Source organism: Muscardinus avellanarius, assembly GCF_963383645.1.
Source record: "Muscardinus avellanarius genome assembly, chromosome: 11".
Lineage (NCBI taxonomy): Eukaryota > Metazoa > Chordata > Mammalia > Rodentia > Gliridae > Muscardinus > Muscardinus avellanarius.
In genome coordinates this window covers 23,882,638-23,902,987 of record NC_137797.1, presented here as the reverse complement: position 1 = coordinate 23,902,987, position 20,350 = coordinate 23,882,638, and the positions used below count along the sequence as shown (strand labels likewise).

The window sequence follows — 20,350 nt, the reverse complement described above, 5'->3', positions numbered from 1 at the left end:
CCTGACGAAGAGGAAGCCAGCGCTCCGGTGACAAGCTGAAGCAGAAACGTGTCTGTGTCTGTCAAGGATGTACAAGAAAGGGTGCTTGCATCAAATTAAAAGACAGGGCTATGGATGTTTTGAGGCCCCTTTGCACCATGGAATTCTCTGCTTTTCTTTAACAAAAGTGCTTAAGACTCTTCTAGCCAGTCACGTATACAGAGAAATGTTAAGTTACTGGAAATTCTGTGCTTCTACATTGAACCTCGTTGAAACAGTCATATAGAAAGGAGGTCACATCATCTCACAGTGGCTTACGTGAAGCAATTGTTTGCCATCCCTGACTTTTAAAGAATAAAACACTGGATGTCAAGAGCAAGGGATTTTCTTCTAATACAATGTTTATCCTTTCTAACTTGGAGGTTCAATTCTCTGCTAACCTTGTATTTATATAAGGTATTAGATCTATTGTTAATAGAATTTTTCAGTGGTCTTAAAACATTGCACTGAAAACTTTGGGGTTTTTAGAATTTCTAGGTTGCGTGACACCTGCTGGTACCCAGTTTGTAGACAACCTGGAGCACTCTTTAGCACATGGTTCAAGTGAGAGCTGTGAAGTCAGACTGTCCGAGTTTGAATCCTGAGCCTAGTTCTTGTGATCCTGCGTAAAGCAGGGAACAAAAACTCTCTGCCTCACTTTCTTCATTGAAAAGCTACAGTAATCAGTGCTGGGTCTGACGATGACAACAATGAACTACCAGAGCTAAGCAAGGCAGGTGATATGTGACTAGTCCAGGCAGTAGTTTCCCTTAAAGATTCGAGACCTCAGCAGTTTGTGTTCAGTCTGGCACATACTAGTACACTGTGGTTTTACCTTAACCTTATAAAAACAAATCTGGTCAAGAAATATTTACAGAGTGCTTATCATAGGGGAATAAAAAAAATGACTAAGGAAACATTAGGCCTTAGCTTTACACAGCCAGAAAAGTATACGATTTTTTTTGTGTGGGTACTTGGAATTGAATCCAGGGGCATTCTATCTTTGAGCTATACCTCTAGTCCCATTTTGATTCTTTATTTTGAAACAGGGTCTCACCAAGTTTTGTGGAGGCTGGCCGTGATCTTGCAATCCTCCTGTCTCAGCTTCTCAAGTACTGACATTGCAAAAGTGTCACCATGCCTGGCTCAAATATTTATAATGAAATACAATTACACATTTTGAAATACACTAATTCAGAAAGATTTTACTTCACATTATTAAAAATATATCTTTTTGAGGTACTGGGGATTGAACCAAGGAGCATTCTATCTCTGAGTTACACCTCTAGCCCTATTTCGTATTCTTTATTTTGAAACAGGGTCTCACTAAGTTGCAGAGGACCTCACTAAGTAGTTGAGGCTGGCTGCAAACCTGTAATCCTCTCATTTCAGCCTCTCAAGTACTGGGATTACAAGCATGTGCCACCACACCCGACTTGTTAAAAATATTTAAGTATGCATGTCAATCATATGTCCTTTTCTAAAGAGCTCCAATGCTAATCAGCTAATAACATGGATAGAAATTTTTTGGTTAGTGTTTGTATTCATAAGAGCTATTGTTTCCACAACAATGGAGAAATATTAGTTTAAGCTTACAAGCTAGAAAATAGAAATAGTTTTGTAAAACATAGCTAAATTCTATTTTACTTTAAAATGCATTTATTTTCAGTTGCAGTTGAAAAAGCATACTGCAGATTAAAACTAGGAATTATCTCAAAATAATAATATCTACGCAACATAAATATATCTCATCAGAGTTTGCAAGATGTTTTGGCAAATACTCGAGTGGTTATTAATCTCACTTTAAAAAGAGAGAACTGGGCCGGGCATGGTGGCGCGCACACTTGTAATCCCTGCGCTTGGGAGGCGGAAACAGGAGGATCGCGCAGGTTCGAAGTCAGCGGTGCTGGGTTGAGAGACCCTGTTTCCAAATTAATAAAAAGTATAAAATAGGTCTGGGAGCATAGCCCGGAGGTAGAGGGCTTCCAGGAACCCCAGTACCACCAAAATAATAATAATAATAATAACGATAAAAATAAAAATAAATAAATAAATAAAAAGAGAGAACTGAGCCGGGCCGGTGGCGCACGCTTGTAATCCCCACGCTTGGGAGGTGGAGCCAGGAGGATTGCGCAGGTTCGAAGTCAGCCGTGCTGGCTTAAGAGACCCTGTTTCCAAATTTAAAAAATGTATAAAATAGGTCTGGGAGTGTAGCCCGGAAGTAGAAGGGCTTCCAGGAACCCCAGTACTACCGGAAAAAAAAAAAAAGAGAGAGCGAGGGCGAGAGCGAGGGCGAGAGCGAGAAAGAGAGAACTAAGCCAGATGCGGTGGTGCACACCTGTAATCCTCATACTTGGGAGGCTGAGACAGAATCCCAGGCTCGAGGCCAGCATGCAACAACTTAATGAGACCCTGTTTAAAAAAAAAAATTAAAAAGGGCTGAGGATGTAGCTCAGAGGTAGACTGTCCCTGGGTTCAATTCCCGGTACCATTCCTCCCACACACGTACAAAAAAAAAAAAAAAAAAAAAAAAAAGGAAGAAAGAAAGAAAAAGAAAAAATGGAGGAGGAAGGAGAGGAGAATGAGGAGAGAACAAAGGCTCAGAGTAACTAAGAGGCTTGCCCAAGGTTATAGAAGTAATAGATATCAGAGATGGGAATTTTAACCCTGATCTCATTACTTCAAACCTGGCATTCTAAAAAGCTCATCAAATTAATTGTGGAAAAAATGAAATCAACACCTATGTGATGTAATCATTTCTACCAGACATTGTTAGAACTGGAAAGTCAAAGTGAGTTGATTCAGTCGCCCACTATTGCTATTTCTGTCTGCTTAGAAACTAGTTCTACTTCTGGTAACCACAACCACAGGAGGAGGTCCCTCCCTAGCACAACAACACCACACACACACACACACACACACACACACACACACACACACACTTTGTGATTAGCTCAAGAATTGACTAGTTATCCAAACTAGGCTGATATGAATACAGAAGACTCAATTCTGAAACTTATTTTGGGGGGAACCCCTAGCAGGATAAGCTCTCTTTCTTGTAGATTCAAACTCAGTAGGAATTTGGCTTTGTTATGGTTTGAGTCTGATATGTCCTCCAAAAGTTTAAGTGTTAGGCAGCCATGTTCAGAGGTGAAATGATTGGGTCCTGAGGGCTCCGACATCATCAGTGGATAAATACATTGGATGGAGTAATCTGAATGGACCAATCAAATTATCTGATGGAGAGAATTTGAAAGGACTAAGTGGGAGGTAGTGAAAACTACAGGCAAGTGGGGCATAGTGGAGAATATAGGTCACTGGAGGCATGAGTTCAGGGGCTATATCTATCCTTGGCGCTCGCTCGCTCTCTCTCTCTCTCTCTCTCTCTCTCTCTCTCTCTCCTTCCCAGCTGTCATGAGCTGAGCAACTTTCCTCTGCCATGTCCTTCTATCATGATGTTTCTTCCTTAAAGCCAGTCAACCATGAACTGAGGCCTCTGAAATCAAGAGCCCAAATAAACTTTCCCTCCATTAAGTTGTTCTTGTCAGGCATTTTGGTCACGGCAACTAAAGGCTGACTAATACAGGCTTGAATCTCCCCACATGTAGAGAAAGACTGTTTGGGAAAAGAGCCGACACAGAGGAGCAAAGAGCTGAGGCAAGAGAGTCCGAGAGCAGCGCAGCACAGGGAACGCAGCTCTAAGACCACCCGGACTTTGCAGCAGGGATTCAAAAACATGCCCTTTCTGCGTAAGCCATGGATTTTTGTTACATGCACCCAGAGGAGTCCCTACTGATATATTTCTTTAGTCACATACCAAAAGAATTAACAGAATACTGGACAATCATCCCTATATCCTCTACACATGAAAAAAAAAAAAAACCCTTCTCTTTATTTTTAACACTGGAAATAAAGAAAAAAAAGCGGGAGAAGGAAAATAGGAGAATTCTTCTACCCTTTAAAATTTAGCAAGGTTGTATTATAATGGCTAAAACTCTGACCCATAGACTCAAGAACAGGATTGAACATAATGAGGAACATTCAAAAAATTTAACAGGTGGAAAAATAGCCCAGTGTGCTTCTTTGAGAACAAGCTGCTCAGAGTTAGCAAGCCCACGGCACTACTAAAAATCACAAGGTCAATTCCACTGAAATAGGGGTTTCATAGATTGTCATATTTCTTATTCAGTTTAAAATAGAATCTCTTCTATCGATTTTTAAAAAAAGCCGTGGTTGTGTTTTAATTGGAAACAGTCACCTTGGTTAAGCATCAGCGTCTGAACGAAAGGTGGGAACTTCAGAGCTCCTCTATCAAAATGACTAAAGGTATTTAGGTCTGACTGGGATCTGTCAGGACAAACTCTAGCCATCCATTTGCCTGCTTGATGGAGTTGAATGGGACTAAAAGAATTTAGACTTGTAAGATAAATAAAAAACTAAGAAGACTCCATCTGAATTTTCTCCCTTTTCTCCTATTTTATTTAGGATTTGGTGTACAGGGTCGACAAGACATGAACCATATTGGAACTTCCAACTCTGTATTTGTCATGAGTAGAGCAGGGTGTATTTTGAGAAGATATACTTGAGAAGATAAACAAGGTGTGCAACACTTCAGGTTTAAGTTTCAAGTATGAAAACAATGTCTTCTACTTTTTCTTGGAAAGATGCTTAGGGAATAGGTGGCTGTTGGTCTAGAGTTCTTGTCTTCGCACAGGGCACAGATAGCATCAACATCTCAAGTTATCTTAGAAGCTTGGGTGTCTCACCCCAATCAGCTGTCAAGTCCGAAGCTCCTGATGGAAGAGCTTACTGAATTTCTTCTTTTTTATGTATTATCTTCCTGTGCCTAAATGTTAGGTGTTGCCCTTTGGACCTTCATGAAAGAAAAATTAGACATCATAGGCTGAGCCTTTTCAAGTGGCAGATATGTGATGAAAATCTAAATTAAAAACTAGCCACTAACTTATGGACATTAAAAATATCTGATAAAGTGCAATAATAAGAAAGCTTCTGTTTTGGGGGAGATCATTTTGTAAGATGCTGTTACTTTCAATATAGTTGTGTTATCTTCTGAAGGTTGATTCTGTGAATTTCCATATGCCAGAATGATGGGTAGAATTTCTAGGAAAAACAGGCCTTATTTCTCGGGAGAAATAGGGTAGGAAAAATTACAATCTTTTTTCTTTCTTAAAGAAAGCTAGGTGTTTGCCACATGGCTTTCTGGGATAGCTATACTTCTCTAGCTAACAATTTTGTGTACTATATATTTCAAAATGTTGTAGATTTCATTTAAGAAAAAAATCTATTTCTTTCTGTTTTATATAACCGTATTACAATAGTAACATATTATTACCATAAGATAATTCTCTCTTATATTCTTGTAACTTTAATTGACAGAGGAGGACCAATCTGTTCTCTGCTTTCCTTGGTTTTGAGGTCATTCTGTGAAGATCTCTCTACATCATAAGTCCTCCTTTGCAGACGTTGTCTTTACATAATTAAAATAACAAAAGGAATATTCCAATTCTAGTCTTAATAGACATTCTAAGCATAACAACATTGGGACAGAGAGATGCTTTATAAATGCTACAACTACCTGAATGCTTGCCTTTGGCATTGATTGTCCCTACAATGAATCAAGGAACTTTGAATTAGGGACTGACAGGTAATATATCTGATTTATAGTCATTCCATCCATCCATCCATCCATCCATCCATCCATCCATTCATTAATCCATTGCTTTACAGTTTAGAATATGCTTTCCCATATATTATCTGAGACACACAGACCTGAGAAGCAGTCATTATCCACACTTCAAAGACAAGGTAACTGAAGTTCAGAGACAACACCTGACTTTCTCCATCCCCTGCAGCCAGATGAAAACCAGCTCAGAACTCCAGCTGAAGAAGCTACTAATGAAACGGCTTCCAATATTTGGAGAAACTCCCCAAGCAAAAAACTTCTCTGTGTACAGAGTAGATCACTCACCTACACACAAAGCTTTTCCCAAACATGGGAGGACAGAGCATTGCCAAGATGGGCAGAATCTCCACTAGAAAGATCAACAAATAAACCCTGGAGTTTTGTGTGGTGACAACCATGAGCTGATTCATTAAACTTTCACTAAATTTTTCATGATTTATCCTCTGCATGCTGTGCCTACATAAATGTAATCAATTATAACATACAGAAAATTAGTATTTGTTGGACTTTTATAATGATACGAAATCAGAGGCAGCTCACAGCACATCAGGGCTATATAGTCACAAAGTCCCGGTGCTACCATTTACCAGCTATGGGGCTGGTAAATTCAGCCACCCTGGGCTTCCTCCTGTGCTGTGAGGATTCAAGGAAGCGCTGCGTGAGGGATCTGAGGCCTGGGCCTGGCCATCGCAGGGCTTCCAATGCAGGACTCAGCTTAATTTCTTTTCCTTTACTAATATCAAAAGAATGAGCATTGTAGAACTAATCTATGTAAAATGTCTTCAAATAAGGAAATAATTGATCTAGTCATACTTAAGTAATTCTGTTTACATGAAGAAATATTAGACTTTCAACTGAATTGGCTCTCTAATGATTTAGAAACAAATTAGAAAAGACTTTAGAGCGCCTAACACATTGCCCCAGGCAGTATTGTGGGTTTTTTTTTTTTGAGGGGGGGGTTGTTTTCATTTCATTGGCAGCATTCAAAATACAAGGAGTTCTACATTATGGGTTTTCCTCACTAACACTTAAGCTGTAGTTTGTGAAAAGATATGTGTTTACCTTACTGCTGAGTTTTTTCTGTGGCACTAACACATACTATTTCATTTTCCCATATGTATTTCTGTAAATGGGAGCCTGCTATAAATGGTTGTAAGTTTCAGCATTTGAAACTTTTTCCTTTTTAAATAAGTCTGGAGAATGTGGCCTCTAAAGTTTCGTAATTCCATCATATTCTTTTATTCATTTTTAAGAGCACTTCAACTTCTTGTATCATTGAAGAAAATGTCTTAAGAATTGCAATTAGACCCTAGATGGTAGAAATATTTTTCTCCTTTTGGTATAGTTGCCATATTTATATTACTTTCTCATCTCCATAAAACTGAGAATTAAGTGCTGATCTGCCATGTGCTATCTGCACATCAATAGTGTTTAGGACATCATGTTTGTGCTAAAACGAGATAAACAGATGTTGCAATATGCTGGAAATTTAAAAGCACTATGCACATTATGGTATAATTATACAAATGTGAGTGCAACATTTATTTATTAGGGGCAGGTAAACAGGGATGCACATCAGAACTTTTGGGCTAATGAGTCCAATTTAGAATTACAGAACAGAGAAACCATGTTTTTCAGCACTATTGAAAACCCATTGTTTAGATGTGTTTACATCATTGCATTCGGTGGTTTGAAAAATGCTCCTAGTGCTGAACTCAATTTTGTTTCTCACATATTCATTTCAGACAATCAGATGTGAGAATATTGCTTATTCAGGATAAAAGCAAACAGTAGCCTCAATATTTACAAATCTCCTGGATTCCGAGACAGGTATTTTCAATATTGGTTTGCATTGAAAACAAGGAATCAACACCACTTTAGTGTTACATTTTAATCATATGCTAGCAAACAAATTTAATAGGTGGAATGGACATTAAATTAATCTCTATTTAACTTTCAGCATTGCTTTTCTCATTTATGCAAAGCACCCTCAAACATCTGTTAAGCAGACCTTCAAAAGGCAAAACACCTATGAATTATTGCAGCCACCAAGAACTTAAGCTTTCTGGCCTTAGGCTAGAATTCCAAATCAGTCCAGTGAGGGCTCAGCTAAATATGAAGAAGTTCTAAGGATGTGAATCTGTCTGGCAATTGTCTCTCAACTGCATCCTCCTTTCTTTTAGTTGGTACTAAAAGAAGGCTACCTACTAAGAAAGAAGGCCTGGAGGTGGTCTTCTGCATTTCGGTGGGGCACAGAGATGGGTTAGGCAACCATTAACCAGGCTACAGTAAGCTCCTGGGAGAAACCCCTTGGGAAGGAGCCACAGGAACTGAGCTCCTGGTTGGGATGAAGTATAACGAGCTGCTTGCTTCTAGGAATTTTAATTGCTAATTCAAGTCTGTAGGAAGACCCACTTTTATCGGCTTAACATATAACTTCAGGAAAGAGTATGTTCTTGAGCAAGTATTTCAGGTTGTCAAAGGGCAAATGGATTTAAAAAATTATTACAGCAGATGACAAAAAAAAAAAAAAGACTAAGAAAAAATGTCAACCGAGTGGTTAAGTGGTAGAAAAGTACCATAAATTGAATTGTTCAACAACAAAATGACCAAGTAGTTCATACTTTGACGGGTTAAAGCTTTGGAATGGCACTGTTTTTGAGTGTTTTTCTCCATGATTTTTGGCCTTGCAGAGCTAAAAGGACATTCTCAAAAGCAAATTTAGAAACTGCAATTAATACAGTCTAAAGAGTTGCAATCCCAGAATCCCTTTTTCTTATCGATTAGATTCCTGTAGTGCCATCTCCAATTTCCTCTGCAGCTAAAGTGCTGAACCGAACTGCAGGATTTTACAAAGCTTCTAATAAGCTCCGGGTTGCAGATGGAGCCTACATCTCTATCTGTCATTCGATCGTAGTCAGTTCCCTGTGAGGTGAGTAAGCACGCTCAGAGCGCTTTGCAGCTCACTACATCGCATCAGCCTGCTCATCCCACTCTGCTGTCTGCTTTTGGACTTCTCTTACCTGGCCAGATAAGAGTTTGTTCAATTCCTAATAATAAGGGATAAATTTCTGATTGGAATGTCAGGACAAAAGATTTGGGTTGTTCACAAAGCACCCCTGCCCCTGCTTGGGAATTGCAAGAAGAAAGTTAAAACAACAACAACAACAACAATCTTGCTAGATTATCTCTGTATATTTATTTGGACACAGGCAAACAGTAATTAATTCCTCTTTGGGAAATAAAAGTGCCCTATGTGGAGAAATTTTGTAAATTATAGGAGCAGCTGTCACTGAAATTGACAGTCAATAACGGCTAATTCTCATTTAAGATTATCCTGCCTTCCCCAGGGGAGACGAGGTCTCAGAAAAGTCCATGTTTGAATTCATACTCAAAGACTATAGGGTTCAAGGTTAAAACAAGCCAGGTCTCTGAAATGCTGTCATTAGAGAAACTGAACGACAGATGTGATCCTCAAATATTAGCAAATAGCAGGGAATGAATGAATAGCTTAGAGTAAAATGCTTTCATACTTATTTAAGAGAAATTCAGTGAATACAATAATAAAGATGTAAAGACAAAACCTAGCAACAGAGAACAGGAAAATCCTTCTTTTCTTGTCTCCCTTGTATTTTCCACCTCCCTTTCATAAAAGATTTTCCCAAATCCCAACACTGCCACGCTCTGAGAACAATGCAATGTTGAGAAAGTGAAGACACAGTACCCCATTCCCTCTCTTGCCAAGGCGTTTGCAGGCCGAACAGCCATAGTTTCTAGAACAGTCTCTTCACAATTTTCTTTTGTGAGCTGAAGCATGGAATGTTTATCAAAGGCTTTTAAAAACAGGATCTCACCAAACATTTGAGAAAAATATTTAACAACTCAGGCAAAGCAATTACAGTCAAATTTTCACCCTGAGAGTCTCATCTTAGGTGTGGGAGGTAGAGAGAAGACTCTTAGCACATCAGTTTGAACCTAGAATGGGGATGAGAAGAGTCGATTCTGCCGATAGTTGACAACACATCCGTATCTTTGAATCTGGGGGCAAAGCTGCGGAGCTAGCTCCCCACCCGAATATTCCTAAAGAAAAGTGTTGCTGTTTGGCTATGGCTGACCCAAATTTCTGAGTAGGATCCAGTGACTGGACTGGATGTCCATACACACTAGAAAAGGTCTGACTGTCATCGATCTCTCTTTTCAATTATTTGTGCCAGGCAGCGTCATCATTTTCAGCTATTCAAGGTGACGATAGAGAATGGCATGAGGCCCAGTGGTAAAATGCTTATTATATCAACATGTAGGCTTGGGAGGAAATCAACATTATATTAATTTAATCCTTTTCTCCCAACTTTTACACTGATATCTAACCAACTTACACTTTGACATCTAGAGCTTTATCACCAACTTCCATCATGACGTGATCTGACACAGTAGTGTTCCCTTTGGAGCAAAGACTGCGGGTGCAGTGACATCAGGCACAATTTCTTTGGTAAGAATGGATAAGAGTGACAGGTATATATATATTTCTCTCCTAGAAAGGTCTGTTTCAGGCTAGTTCAAGAGAGCAGGGAATGAAAGACACTTTATAAAATGGCAAAGATCCAGTTAGGCATGGACAGTGAGCACCCACTGTAAGCTACTGTTCGATATTTGAATGCATTACCTGGTATGGGTGCAAGGCAAACATATCACAGAGCCTTTGAGTACCTTACCTGAGCCATCTGCCTCTCCAGTTTTGATCGGGGAATATCATCAAAGTAGTTTTCATTTCTTCTCCTCCTTGCATCGCCCTGCATGATAATGTGAGGAACGTCTAGGGAGCCACCAGTGGTGTAAGTGCTTTGGCTAAGTGATGGAGACAACTGAGGAGGAGTGTGATTACCACTGGGTTCCTGAATGGAAATACATCATGAAATAAATACCATGTTCTCGTGGCTCACCTTTGGCTTCAAAATTGCGAAATACTGACAAGACAAACTTTGGGGCACGGGGAGTCATTTTCCAATCAACTGCCAAGGAATGGAAGACATTCCACCCTTTATTTATTTTTTTTATTAATGGTGTGATCAAGTCAATACTTCCCACCCCCCAATGATTTCAGGTCAAAAGTTTAAATGACAGCGAATCAAGCTCTGTTTTGTTAAACCAGCACGGAGGACACCCTCCGGGGGAGGCACACCCCTGTTGGGCGCCCGCACACTATCGTGTGTGTTCACCAGGGAACTGTGGGTAGATGCTATGACAAGAAGCTAGAGTGGGACCCAATGGGTCTTGATCCTCCACTAACGAGTGGTCTGACAGTGGGGCCAGGAAGAGGACACAGTATGGCAACACAGCATGTCACGCGACGTACAGACTGCAGAGCAATGCGTATAATGACAGAGGATGCTTGCCAATGGCAAAGACGACTCAGGCTGGAAGCTGGCCAGAGGTGGGGGGCGGCAGCTGGCTGAGCTCTAGTGTGTGCAGGTGAGGGGACTGGGATCGAGCCAAGTCCCAAGGACTTGTCTTCCCGAGATATTCCCGATTTCCCTGGACAGACTTGGGTCCTACACTTCTGAACGGGACTCTCTGGCTTTCATCTGTTTGTTGCCTCCTTAAGTCTCTTCCGGGAAGTCAAAGCCAGAGGTTCAGAAAAGAGAGGTACGTGGGCAAGGTGAGTTGGAAATTCCTTCTGTAGCCAGTCATTCAGCATGATTATGCCCAGGATCCCTACAGCTGCCTGCAAGGCTGTGTAGCAACAGAAGGCAAGACAGTACTCTCTTCCTAGCCTCATTTTCCCCTATTTAAAAAAAATCCTATTTCTACTCCCAAAGCCCTCAAGTAGCCTCTATGTATCCCAGGACATCCCAGATCCCCCAATAATCACCCCTCCCCCCCGGGCACCTTCCTAAAGTCTTGCATTCCATGACATCAGTGTATTTTCTTCTCCTTCAAATCTCAGTATCTTAACACCGCCTGCCCTGCCCGGGTCCCTGCCTTCCTGACGCCATCTTGCCGTGGGCTGCAGTTCACAGGTGACAGGCATTTCACCTGCGTGGTCCTGTCTACCGGCCCTGCTTGTGTTCATCATTCACCATCGCTACTTTTTCTGCTGCCTGTGGGAAGGGAATTGGATGCAAGCAAGTGCAGGACTGAACAAAGAGAAACAAGTGGCGACTCTCCAGCTTGCCGGGGAGATCCCAGCTGTACGGTGAATTTTAGAAAAGTTCCTGTAGGGCTCGTGAGACCCAGGGGCTATGGCTACTCCCTTGCACTGCAATTTGGCCAGGAAACCATCTCTCTCATTTGATTTTTCTCTCCCTCTACCACTTCCTTCTTGCTTTCCTTCCAGCTGCACTTTAGCTTCTATGGTTTCTACATTTCTATCCCATAATTCTAAGATATGTCTGAAAGAATAAATATAATTTATTAAATAAAGTTTTGGACTCCCTACTTGAATTTTTTTTTTGAAGTGGGCAAAAATGGCCAATTTTCACTTCTTGAGAGACAGAAGACCCTGAGGTTAATTTTAAATTGATCTTTACTTAGCTGTGGTCCTTAATCGATTTTCCTTCTGTGGGTTTGAGGAGTCTCACAGAAAACTAATTTCCTCTCAGTGTGGATAGGGGTGTGGGGTAGGCGGTGAGGGAGTGGTTCTTTAGAGGTGTGGTTTGTAGGACTGGATTTCATTATAAGTGTATTTCTACATCTCCAAAAATGTGTATTTAATTCAGAGAGACAAATCTTGTTTTAAAGGAAAATTGTTTGTTATACAGATATGTTAAGCCAGGTAGAAAACGGCCTGTATTTCCTGACCCGTTGCTTCAGTCATTTTATTGTACAACATAATTCTTGAGAATAAGAGCAGAGCCCAAAACCGCGGCGGCGCTTACCCTGAGGGTGATGGACCGAGGGGGCTTCTGAGGAGGGTCGTCGTGTAGCCTGTCTCCCAGAGATGCCAAGATGCGTTTCCTGTGGCCAATCAAACTGATTTTTAAAACCTGAAACAACATGTATTTGTATTAACTATTTCATTTGAGGAAAAAAAAAAAGGATTTTCATATGTCTTAAAACATAAGGAGAGCAAAAGAGATTTATGTAAAATAAGCCCCCTCCCCCCTGTGAGAGACGGGGTGTGAAATCAGAAGCATCCTGGGGGCCAGAGAGGTAGAAAGGAGACGCAGCCCCAAAGTCCAGGGTGGGACAGGAAAGCGGAGAGTGTTCTGTTCTCGACACTGCAGCCATGAGACTGATCAAACCACAAACCAGTTCCTCCCACTTAGCAGTGGAAACTGTCCAGTGGCTTCTGGCTTCCCGTCGCTCTTAGTATTAATAAGATCTGAGCCCCACCTGGCCTCAAAGCCAGCAGAACTGGGTATTGCCAGTCTCTCCGTCCATGTCCCTGCGTCCCTTCCCTCTACCTGGCTCACTCTCGGGCCTAGAAGCCTTCAACACCCATAATTAATCTCACTGTGGGGCTTTTAGCCCTGCTCCCCTAAGATTTTAAGGTAACCAGAGACTTGTCATCTGTCCATCGCTCAAATGTGTCTCCCCAGAAAAACCTTTCTCTGCCTCTCCGCTAAAAGAGCTTCACCTCCAGTACCTGCTATGATCTGCCTGATTAACTTCTTTTTATCACTTGGAAATAACTTTATTTACACCCCCCTGCCGACGCGTGCTCCCTGGGAGAAGGATGCTGGGATGTTTATCCCAATGCCTAAGGTAATGCTTGAGACAAACAGCTCAGTGAAGGTGAAACAGTGGATGATAATAAGCACAGAAGAACAACACTAGGGTGGGAATCAAGCCCTGCCTCCTGGGCAGACAAGCCTCCCTGGGATGGAATGTTCAGGCTGACAGGGGGCAGAGGGCACTTGTGTGGCTGTCACAGGGAACTGAAAGGTGCACAGAGCCTCCGCCGCCAACCTGCTCCTGTGCTTTACAAATGCTGCCATCAACCTTCTCAACATCTCTATCAGGGGAGCTTCTAGGATAAGGAAGCTGGGGCTCAGAATGGTCAGGCTGCCTGCCCAGGAGCCAGTATGTGGTGGCTCTGGATCTGAATCAGGTTTTCCCCAATTCCAAAACTTGTTTTGCACAAAGGTATACACTGCAAAATTTGGGCATAGCTCCAAATATTACTGACTTTTAAAAACAACATATTGCCGGGCGTGGTGGTGCACGCTTGTAATCCCTGTGCTTGGGAAGTGGAGACAGGAGGATCGCGCAGGTTCGAAGCCAGCCTCGCCGGCTTAAGAGACCTTGTTTCCAGATAAAAAATATAAAAATAGGTCTGGGAGTGCAGCCTGGAGGAAGAAGAGTTCCATCCCCAGTAACACACACACACACAAACACACACACATAAATAAATAAAAATAAAATAAAATAAAAAATAAAAAAATATTACACATTCACTCATAAAAATGTATTGACCTCTTTCCTGCCAATATTATATCCTGTTCCAGGATATAACAACTCTTGTTGGGTAATTAGTTCCCAAAGTAGCTGCCCCTTGTGTAAATTCTTTTCCTTTTCATTTCAAGTTTTAAGGCAGAGCAGAGGAGGGGTTTCTTTGGCACATATCCCGTGCTACCTTGAATTTTCTTTTTATTTATTTGTTTGTTTTGCGGTACCAGGTTTGGACCTGGAGGTGTTCTACTTCTGATCTACACCCCGATCCTTTTTTATTTTTGTTTTGAAATGAAGTCCTGCTAAGTTATCATGCACTGGCCTCGAACCTCAAGGGACGAGGGTGTGAGCCACGGTGCCTGGCTGTTGACTTTCTAGTTGTCTACTCGACAGCCTCTAGCTTTTCTACCTAGACTGATCTGGGTCTTAAGTAGCCCTGTGTCCTACTCCTTTTACATCGCCCTCTGTGCCATGCCTGTGGATGATGGCGGGATAGTAAGTGTTAATCAGGGCGAGTGTCTACATGCACCACATCTCTATGATTTTGTAAACCTTCATCTTCCCAGGCTGAGGAATCCTAATCTTTGCAAAATTGTTTCCACAAAGCAGCTTCTCTTTCCCACAGATCATTTTAGTTGACTTTCTCCCACCTTATTACAACTGTTTAAGAATTGTTAAAAAAAAAGAAAAAGAAATGGTCCACAAATTACAGGTCCAAAAAAACCGGAATACCGTTTTCTGCTTTTAGTGCCCCTTTTATAATGTTTTTTTCTAAGCACACTTTATTTATGACTAGTCTTTTAGCTGCCAGAAGAATAACTGGAGACAAAGGTATATAGTAACTGGCAATATCTCTTAATTTTGCAAGAGCCCATAGTTGAAAACCCTTTAACCTTGGGAAAATGGTCTGAATGATTTCTCCCTAAATCCCTATCTTACAGTTGTTCATGAAGAAGCCCATCTGCCACCCTCTTCCCACTCACGTACCTCTGCATTGTCTTTCTGGGTTTTTATTAACCAGTTTGGCATTTCACTACCTGGAAGAGCTTCACAGTGTTTTTTTTTTTTTTTTTTCAAACTGGGAAATTTCACTGTGTACTCTTTCTTTCAGATGATTTATAAATATGCGAAGCAAGTGTGGTCCCAAGGCTGATTATTTGCAAGCAGTGTTATTTATCCGATCCACAGAAATGCCCTCACATTCTTGCATTTTTTTTCTTAAGCAATGAAGATCAAAGAATTCCCCCATCCTGGAAAAATACAACAGTAACCTTTTCAAAGGTATTTTGCAAGTCTAAACACACCTATGTTTTCTTATTCCCTTTTATTCTCATTCTCAATGACTCTGCCAAAGGCTTTCAGTGGATATAAATTCCTCTCATAAAATCCCCACTGGCTTCTCTCAGGAGGTGACCGGGCCTGATGGTGATGGCGCTCCCTTGGGCCCCTGCTAAGAAATGTCATTATGGTAATAAAGACACTCCAAATTATTTTTGACAAATAACTGATACCAAATAACAACTGTGGTAAAATTGCTCTGGCACGTTGTTGCTTTTGGTTTACGTTTGCATTGCTCAGATTTGGGCAAGTGCTCTGACATCTCTGATCATTTTTCTCGTCGGCAATAGCAGCAAACGTTAATGCCGATCTCCGATGTTGGGATGAGGAAGACTAGCGTGGTGAGGAGAGCCAGCAAGGTGCCCAGTGTGCAGCTGATGCGACCCTTGCTGGGCGCTTGTTCCAGCTGGTGGACTGAGGATGCATGGGAAATCATGACAAGGAAGAATGAGGACTTAGTTATTTTCATAAAGTTAATCGTGTCTGACAAATAAGCTGGTGCTCTGCAGGAAGAAATCTGGCTAATCTTGGAAAAGCTCTCACTGAAGTGACTGACCCTGGTAGGGATGTGTTTGATTTCTAGCTCTTAGTTTGATACTAAACCTGCTTTAAAAGAACATAGCTATTCTTCCAACCACACTGTTTATTCTCCAATAGGAGGTAAACTACACCTCAGTTTACCTCCTATTGGAGAATACAAAAATGATCTCTATAAAAACGATCCCCTCTAAACTGGAGAACCATTCTTGCTCCCTCCATTGAGCAACAAAGAAGAGGGTGGACAAATAGATAATAAATTAACACAGAGTGATGAAACGGCACAGGCCTCCAGAAATTTTCTCCAGGATCAACCTAGCAGGACAATTTTAGAGATCCCACTGTAAATCTGGGGAATAAGAGACTATCTGTTCTGAGTGACAATGATGTAATGTGATGTCACTGTCATTTATGTGTCTGGGTTTAGCTGTGGGAATTTTGCCAGACGCTATCAGGACATTATCCTTGCACTGAGTAGTTCACATCAGAATATATGTCACAGCAAAGTTGAAAGATAGTGTACTGAAACTTCAGTCTTTCTTTTTAAATGTAGTGTGATATAAATTAAACATGCTAAGTTTAATGCAATATAAATTAAACATGCTTTTTCTTTATCTTCATTTTAAAAAATTGAACAATGTTTTGATTATCAGAGCAATACTGCTTTCCCATTGCAGATACTTTATAAAATACAGAAAGAAAGAAAAAAAAAAAAAGACAAGCCACCCATGGATTATTAGCGTTTAGGTATATTTCCTTTTATTGTCCCCATGATCATGTCTTGTAGTAGCCATATTGTACATGCAATTTTTACCTTGATTTTTCACTTAATATTAAAGCTAAAGAACTTTCCTGCATATACAACTCTGAACAGATATTTCAAGTAACTCCATAAAACACGACTTCTGAGAACTAGTCCATAGTTTATTAACTTATTCCCTTATTGTTGGACACATAGTTTGTACTTCTTTTCTGGTTCCTAAACATTCTAAACGCTTTAGAAAACCTATTCTCCTACAAATTATTTTCACTGTCATTCTGAGCAGATACAATATGAAAAACGCGAACCTAAACTGCGAGCACGCACGTTGAGTCATGAACATGTAGCGACAGCCTGTCTCCATGCTCTGCATAAAATCTCAATCTATTTATTGCCGGCTGGACCAAGTCCTCCAGGGAAACCCACAAATCCATGTAATTTTCCTCAGTGTCACATTTTGCATTTGTTGTGTTTCGGAATTCAGATTTAGTCGACAAACGTGCAACGGTGCATGTAGCTGGGATTCTCCAGAGATTACACATGCGACATCGCTAAGACGCAAGGCATTCCAGTTATCACCGTCAGGCGACGGCATCCTTTATTTTCCTGAATTTTTATTTAGGGAAGAGAGGAAAGAGCTTCCCTTTGCATTTGGAATCCTTTTCTTTTCTTTTCTTTTCTTTTGAGGGGAGGGTAGATTATTTCCCCTTTCCTTCCTAGATATTTGCCAACTAAAGAGAACAGCTCCCATGCCAGTCTACAGAGTTCATCTGGCTTCAGTGTGGCCCCTTTTGAACAAAACTGTGGGCGTTCTGAGGAGTTCCAGTGTCCTTAAATGCTCAGAATGGAAGTTCAGGTGGAAGAACCACTGAAGCTTTGTTCTCATCCACAGAACTAGAATGCAGTTAAATAGGAGACTCCCTGTCTCCACACACCTGGTAATAGTTTTGAAACACCTTCTACCTAAGAGCATCAAGGCAAATGGTGCCTGTGGATTTTTTCATCTCAACCCCCATAGTCCCAGAGATTCTCATAGGAACCGCATCTAAGTTTGACTGTGACATTTTCTCTCATTTCCTGGATTATTATAATCTATATGTGGAATAGTATGGGGGTAGAAGGGCCTCAGAAGCAGAAAGTCATGACCCTGGGTCCTTTCTCTGACTCTTCCTCTACTGAGAGATCGTCCACATCTTGGTGTTGTGATGTAAAGGGGACGATAAGAATCCTATTCAGCTAACATTTGCTGGATGTCTTTCCCACATAGCCACCTGGTTATGCAGTTTCTGAGCCACAAAGAAGAAAACATATTCAGTCCTCTAGAACACTCAATATGGGAGGTGAAAAAAATATAAAGCATATGGATTTGCATCTACATATATATGTACACACATATAGATGTGAATATTTATAGCTATTTCTATTATTTCTCTTGCTCATTCATCTATACATCTATCTACCTAAATATTTATGTCTACATACTACAGAGCTTTCCCATCCTTGAAAGGATTTCTGAAGATTCAATGAGACTGACTAGAAAGCTGCCCTAGAAATTACAAAGAAGTGTATTGAGATATTTCTCTTTAAATGACGGAAACATTCTTATCCTATCCTCGAATAATCCTATTAGCAAAATTTTGGATACTATCTTTTTGGCTTAAATATGCTATCATGAATTCTCTGGGTAAATTTTGGATCAAGAGCTATGCTGTTCACTTCACCAGCGCTCTCTTATCTACACAGCTTCACGTGTAAACACCTCTGCATATTCTAGAATACTATTGCCCTCCCCCTTTTTGTTAGAATCTTGCAAGGATGGAGTCAAGATCATCAAAAGCCTTCCTCATTTACCTTGGATTACATCGACCTCTCTGAATTTCTCTATTATTTTCGGGGTGCTGTCAACACCAAATACATTCTAGCATGTACAGCAGCTCTTTTTACTTTTGTGTGTGTTTTACCTGATCAAGCAGACTACGAGCTCTAGAAAGTCATATACAGCGCCCTTGCATCGTAGGGTCCCTCACAGCATCTAGCTCACAAGTACACTTAAAAGATGGATCTCTAACATCTCGACTCTGATGCCTTTCAAGCTGGACAACAGAGGAAGCAAAGGAGATATCTCTGGGAGGCAAAAGAAAGGAAAAATAAAACGCTCTTATTTTCCTCCTTTCCATTCAAGAATTTTCTACTCTCAGACCTTTGCTGCCTTAATTTCTACACAGTCTTACCACAGGTGATATAAGATTCCCTTCCCTCCAACCTCCTTTTATAATTCCTCTTTTTTATTTTTTATTTTTTTTTGTGGCACTGAGGATTGAATCAAAGAGCATTCTACCTCTGTGCTGTACTCCAGCTCTTTTTATTTTAAAATAGTGTTGCTAAGTTATTGCATGCTGGCCTTGAACCTGGGATATTCCTGTTTTAGCCTCACAATACTGTCAAACTCTTCTTCTCCCTCATCTAAAATAAATTCTTCTGACTAGATTTTCCAAATTGTTGTTCCTTCTGTTATGACTTTTCAAAGCAATTGCTGCCAAGTAATCAGTAAATAACCATTTGTATGATAGATGCTGATAAAATACAACTATATTAAACTATGGGGATAAAAAGAGGTTCTAAATTATATAGTCTCAGAGAGAGAGAGAGAGAGAGAGAGAGAGAGAGAGAGAGAGAGAGAGAGCGCTAGAGGAGAGAAAGAGAGAAGAGAGAAGGAAAAAGATGAGATAGTGTGTGTGTAGAAATGTATTCAGTACGGTCTGTCTTAATAAACAGGAAATACTAATTATGAGGAAATGAGATAATCCTTGCATGGAAAGAGAGACCTTAATGGCATAATTGCCTCTGAGCATTTAAGGGTTCTGGAGGTACAAAGCCTTCTTTTGTAATCAATGAGAATCTTAGGTTTATTTGTAAAGCTCTCTGAATTACCTCTTGATGAAGGTACTAATTTTCTGATTATATTTTCACATAAACATTGCTCTAGAGGATTCAAAAAACCCCCACAACAAACCAACCAATCAGTTCCTAACTAATTTCTCTGTAAGTTACTTTGAGGTACGGCTAGCTACAAGTTAGGTTATCACAGGAGAAATTTGGTTTGCATTGCTCTACAATACCAATCGTTGGTATTGCTGAAGGAAAAAATTGTTAAAAAAGAAAATGGGAAATATATGCAATATCCCACATCTGAAGTTATTCTTGGAGATGTGATGATGTGCTAATAGCATTTGAAAACCACAAATCTCTCTGCAGTTATATTAGTATATTAAAAATGCTCTGCATCTTAAAAAGTAGAGTGACCACTGTTTTGCTTACATTTTGCTAACCACACAGGATTTTTACAGCCATTGAGGGTATTTTCCAACTTGTTTTCTTTTGACTTTTGCGATCATAAAATTTATGATCAATTATATTGTATGACTGAGGATCTCAGTATTATAAGTGAAATTGTGGTTATCAAAATTCACTATTAATGTACGGCAATAAGTATAAAATAAGCTGAACTATGCAAAAGATGTGAATATACCAATTGTAAAGAAAGGCTTTAACACAGATTGAATCTCAAGTGACAATTCTTGGTAAGTGAGGGCCTGGTTATT

At 40.4% G+C, this 20,350-nt stretch overlaps 1 protein-coding gene across 17 annotated transcripts in view; it reads right to left on the bottom strand.

Moving 5' to 3' along the window:
* The window catches only part of ANKS1B (ankyrin repeat and sterile alpha motif domain containing 1B), a gene marked incomplete at both ends in the record, with an annotated part of 1,119,409 nt that overhangs the window by 71,843 nt on the left and 1,027,216 nt on the right, over positions 1-20,350 (bottom strand). For 8 of the 17 annotated variants that reach the window (XM_080705700.1, XM_080705710.1, XM_080705709.1 and 5 more), the window contains 2 exons: positions 10,435-10,614; positions 12,598-12,705. The exons of 4 other annotated variants lie outside the window; for them this stretch is intronic. In XM_080705700.1, coding sequence (XP_080561826.1) covers positions 10,435-10,614; positions 12,598-12,705 — 288 coding nt within the window. The remainder of the gene's footprint in view (positions 1-10,434; positions 10,615-12,597; positions 12,706-20,350) is intronic. 5 more of the 17 variants (XM_080705716.1, XM_080705701.1, XM_080705702.1 and 2 more) reach the window with 1 other exon arrangement.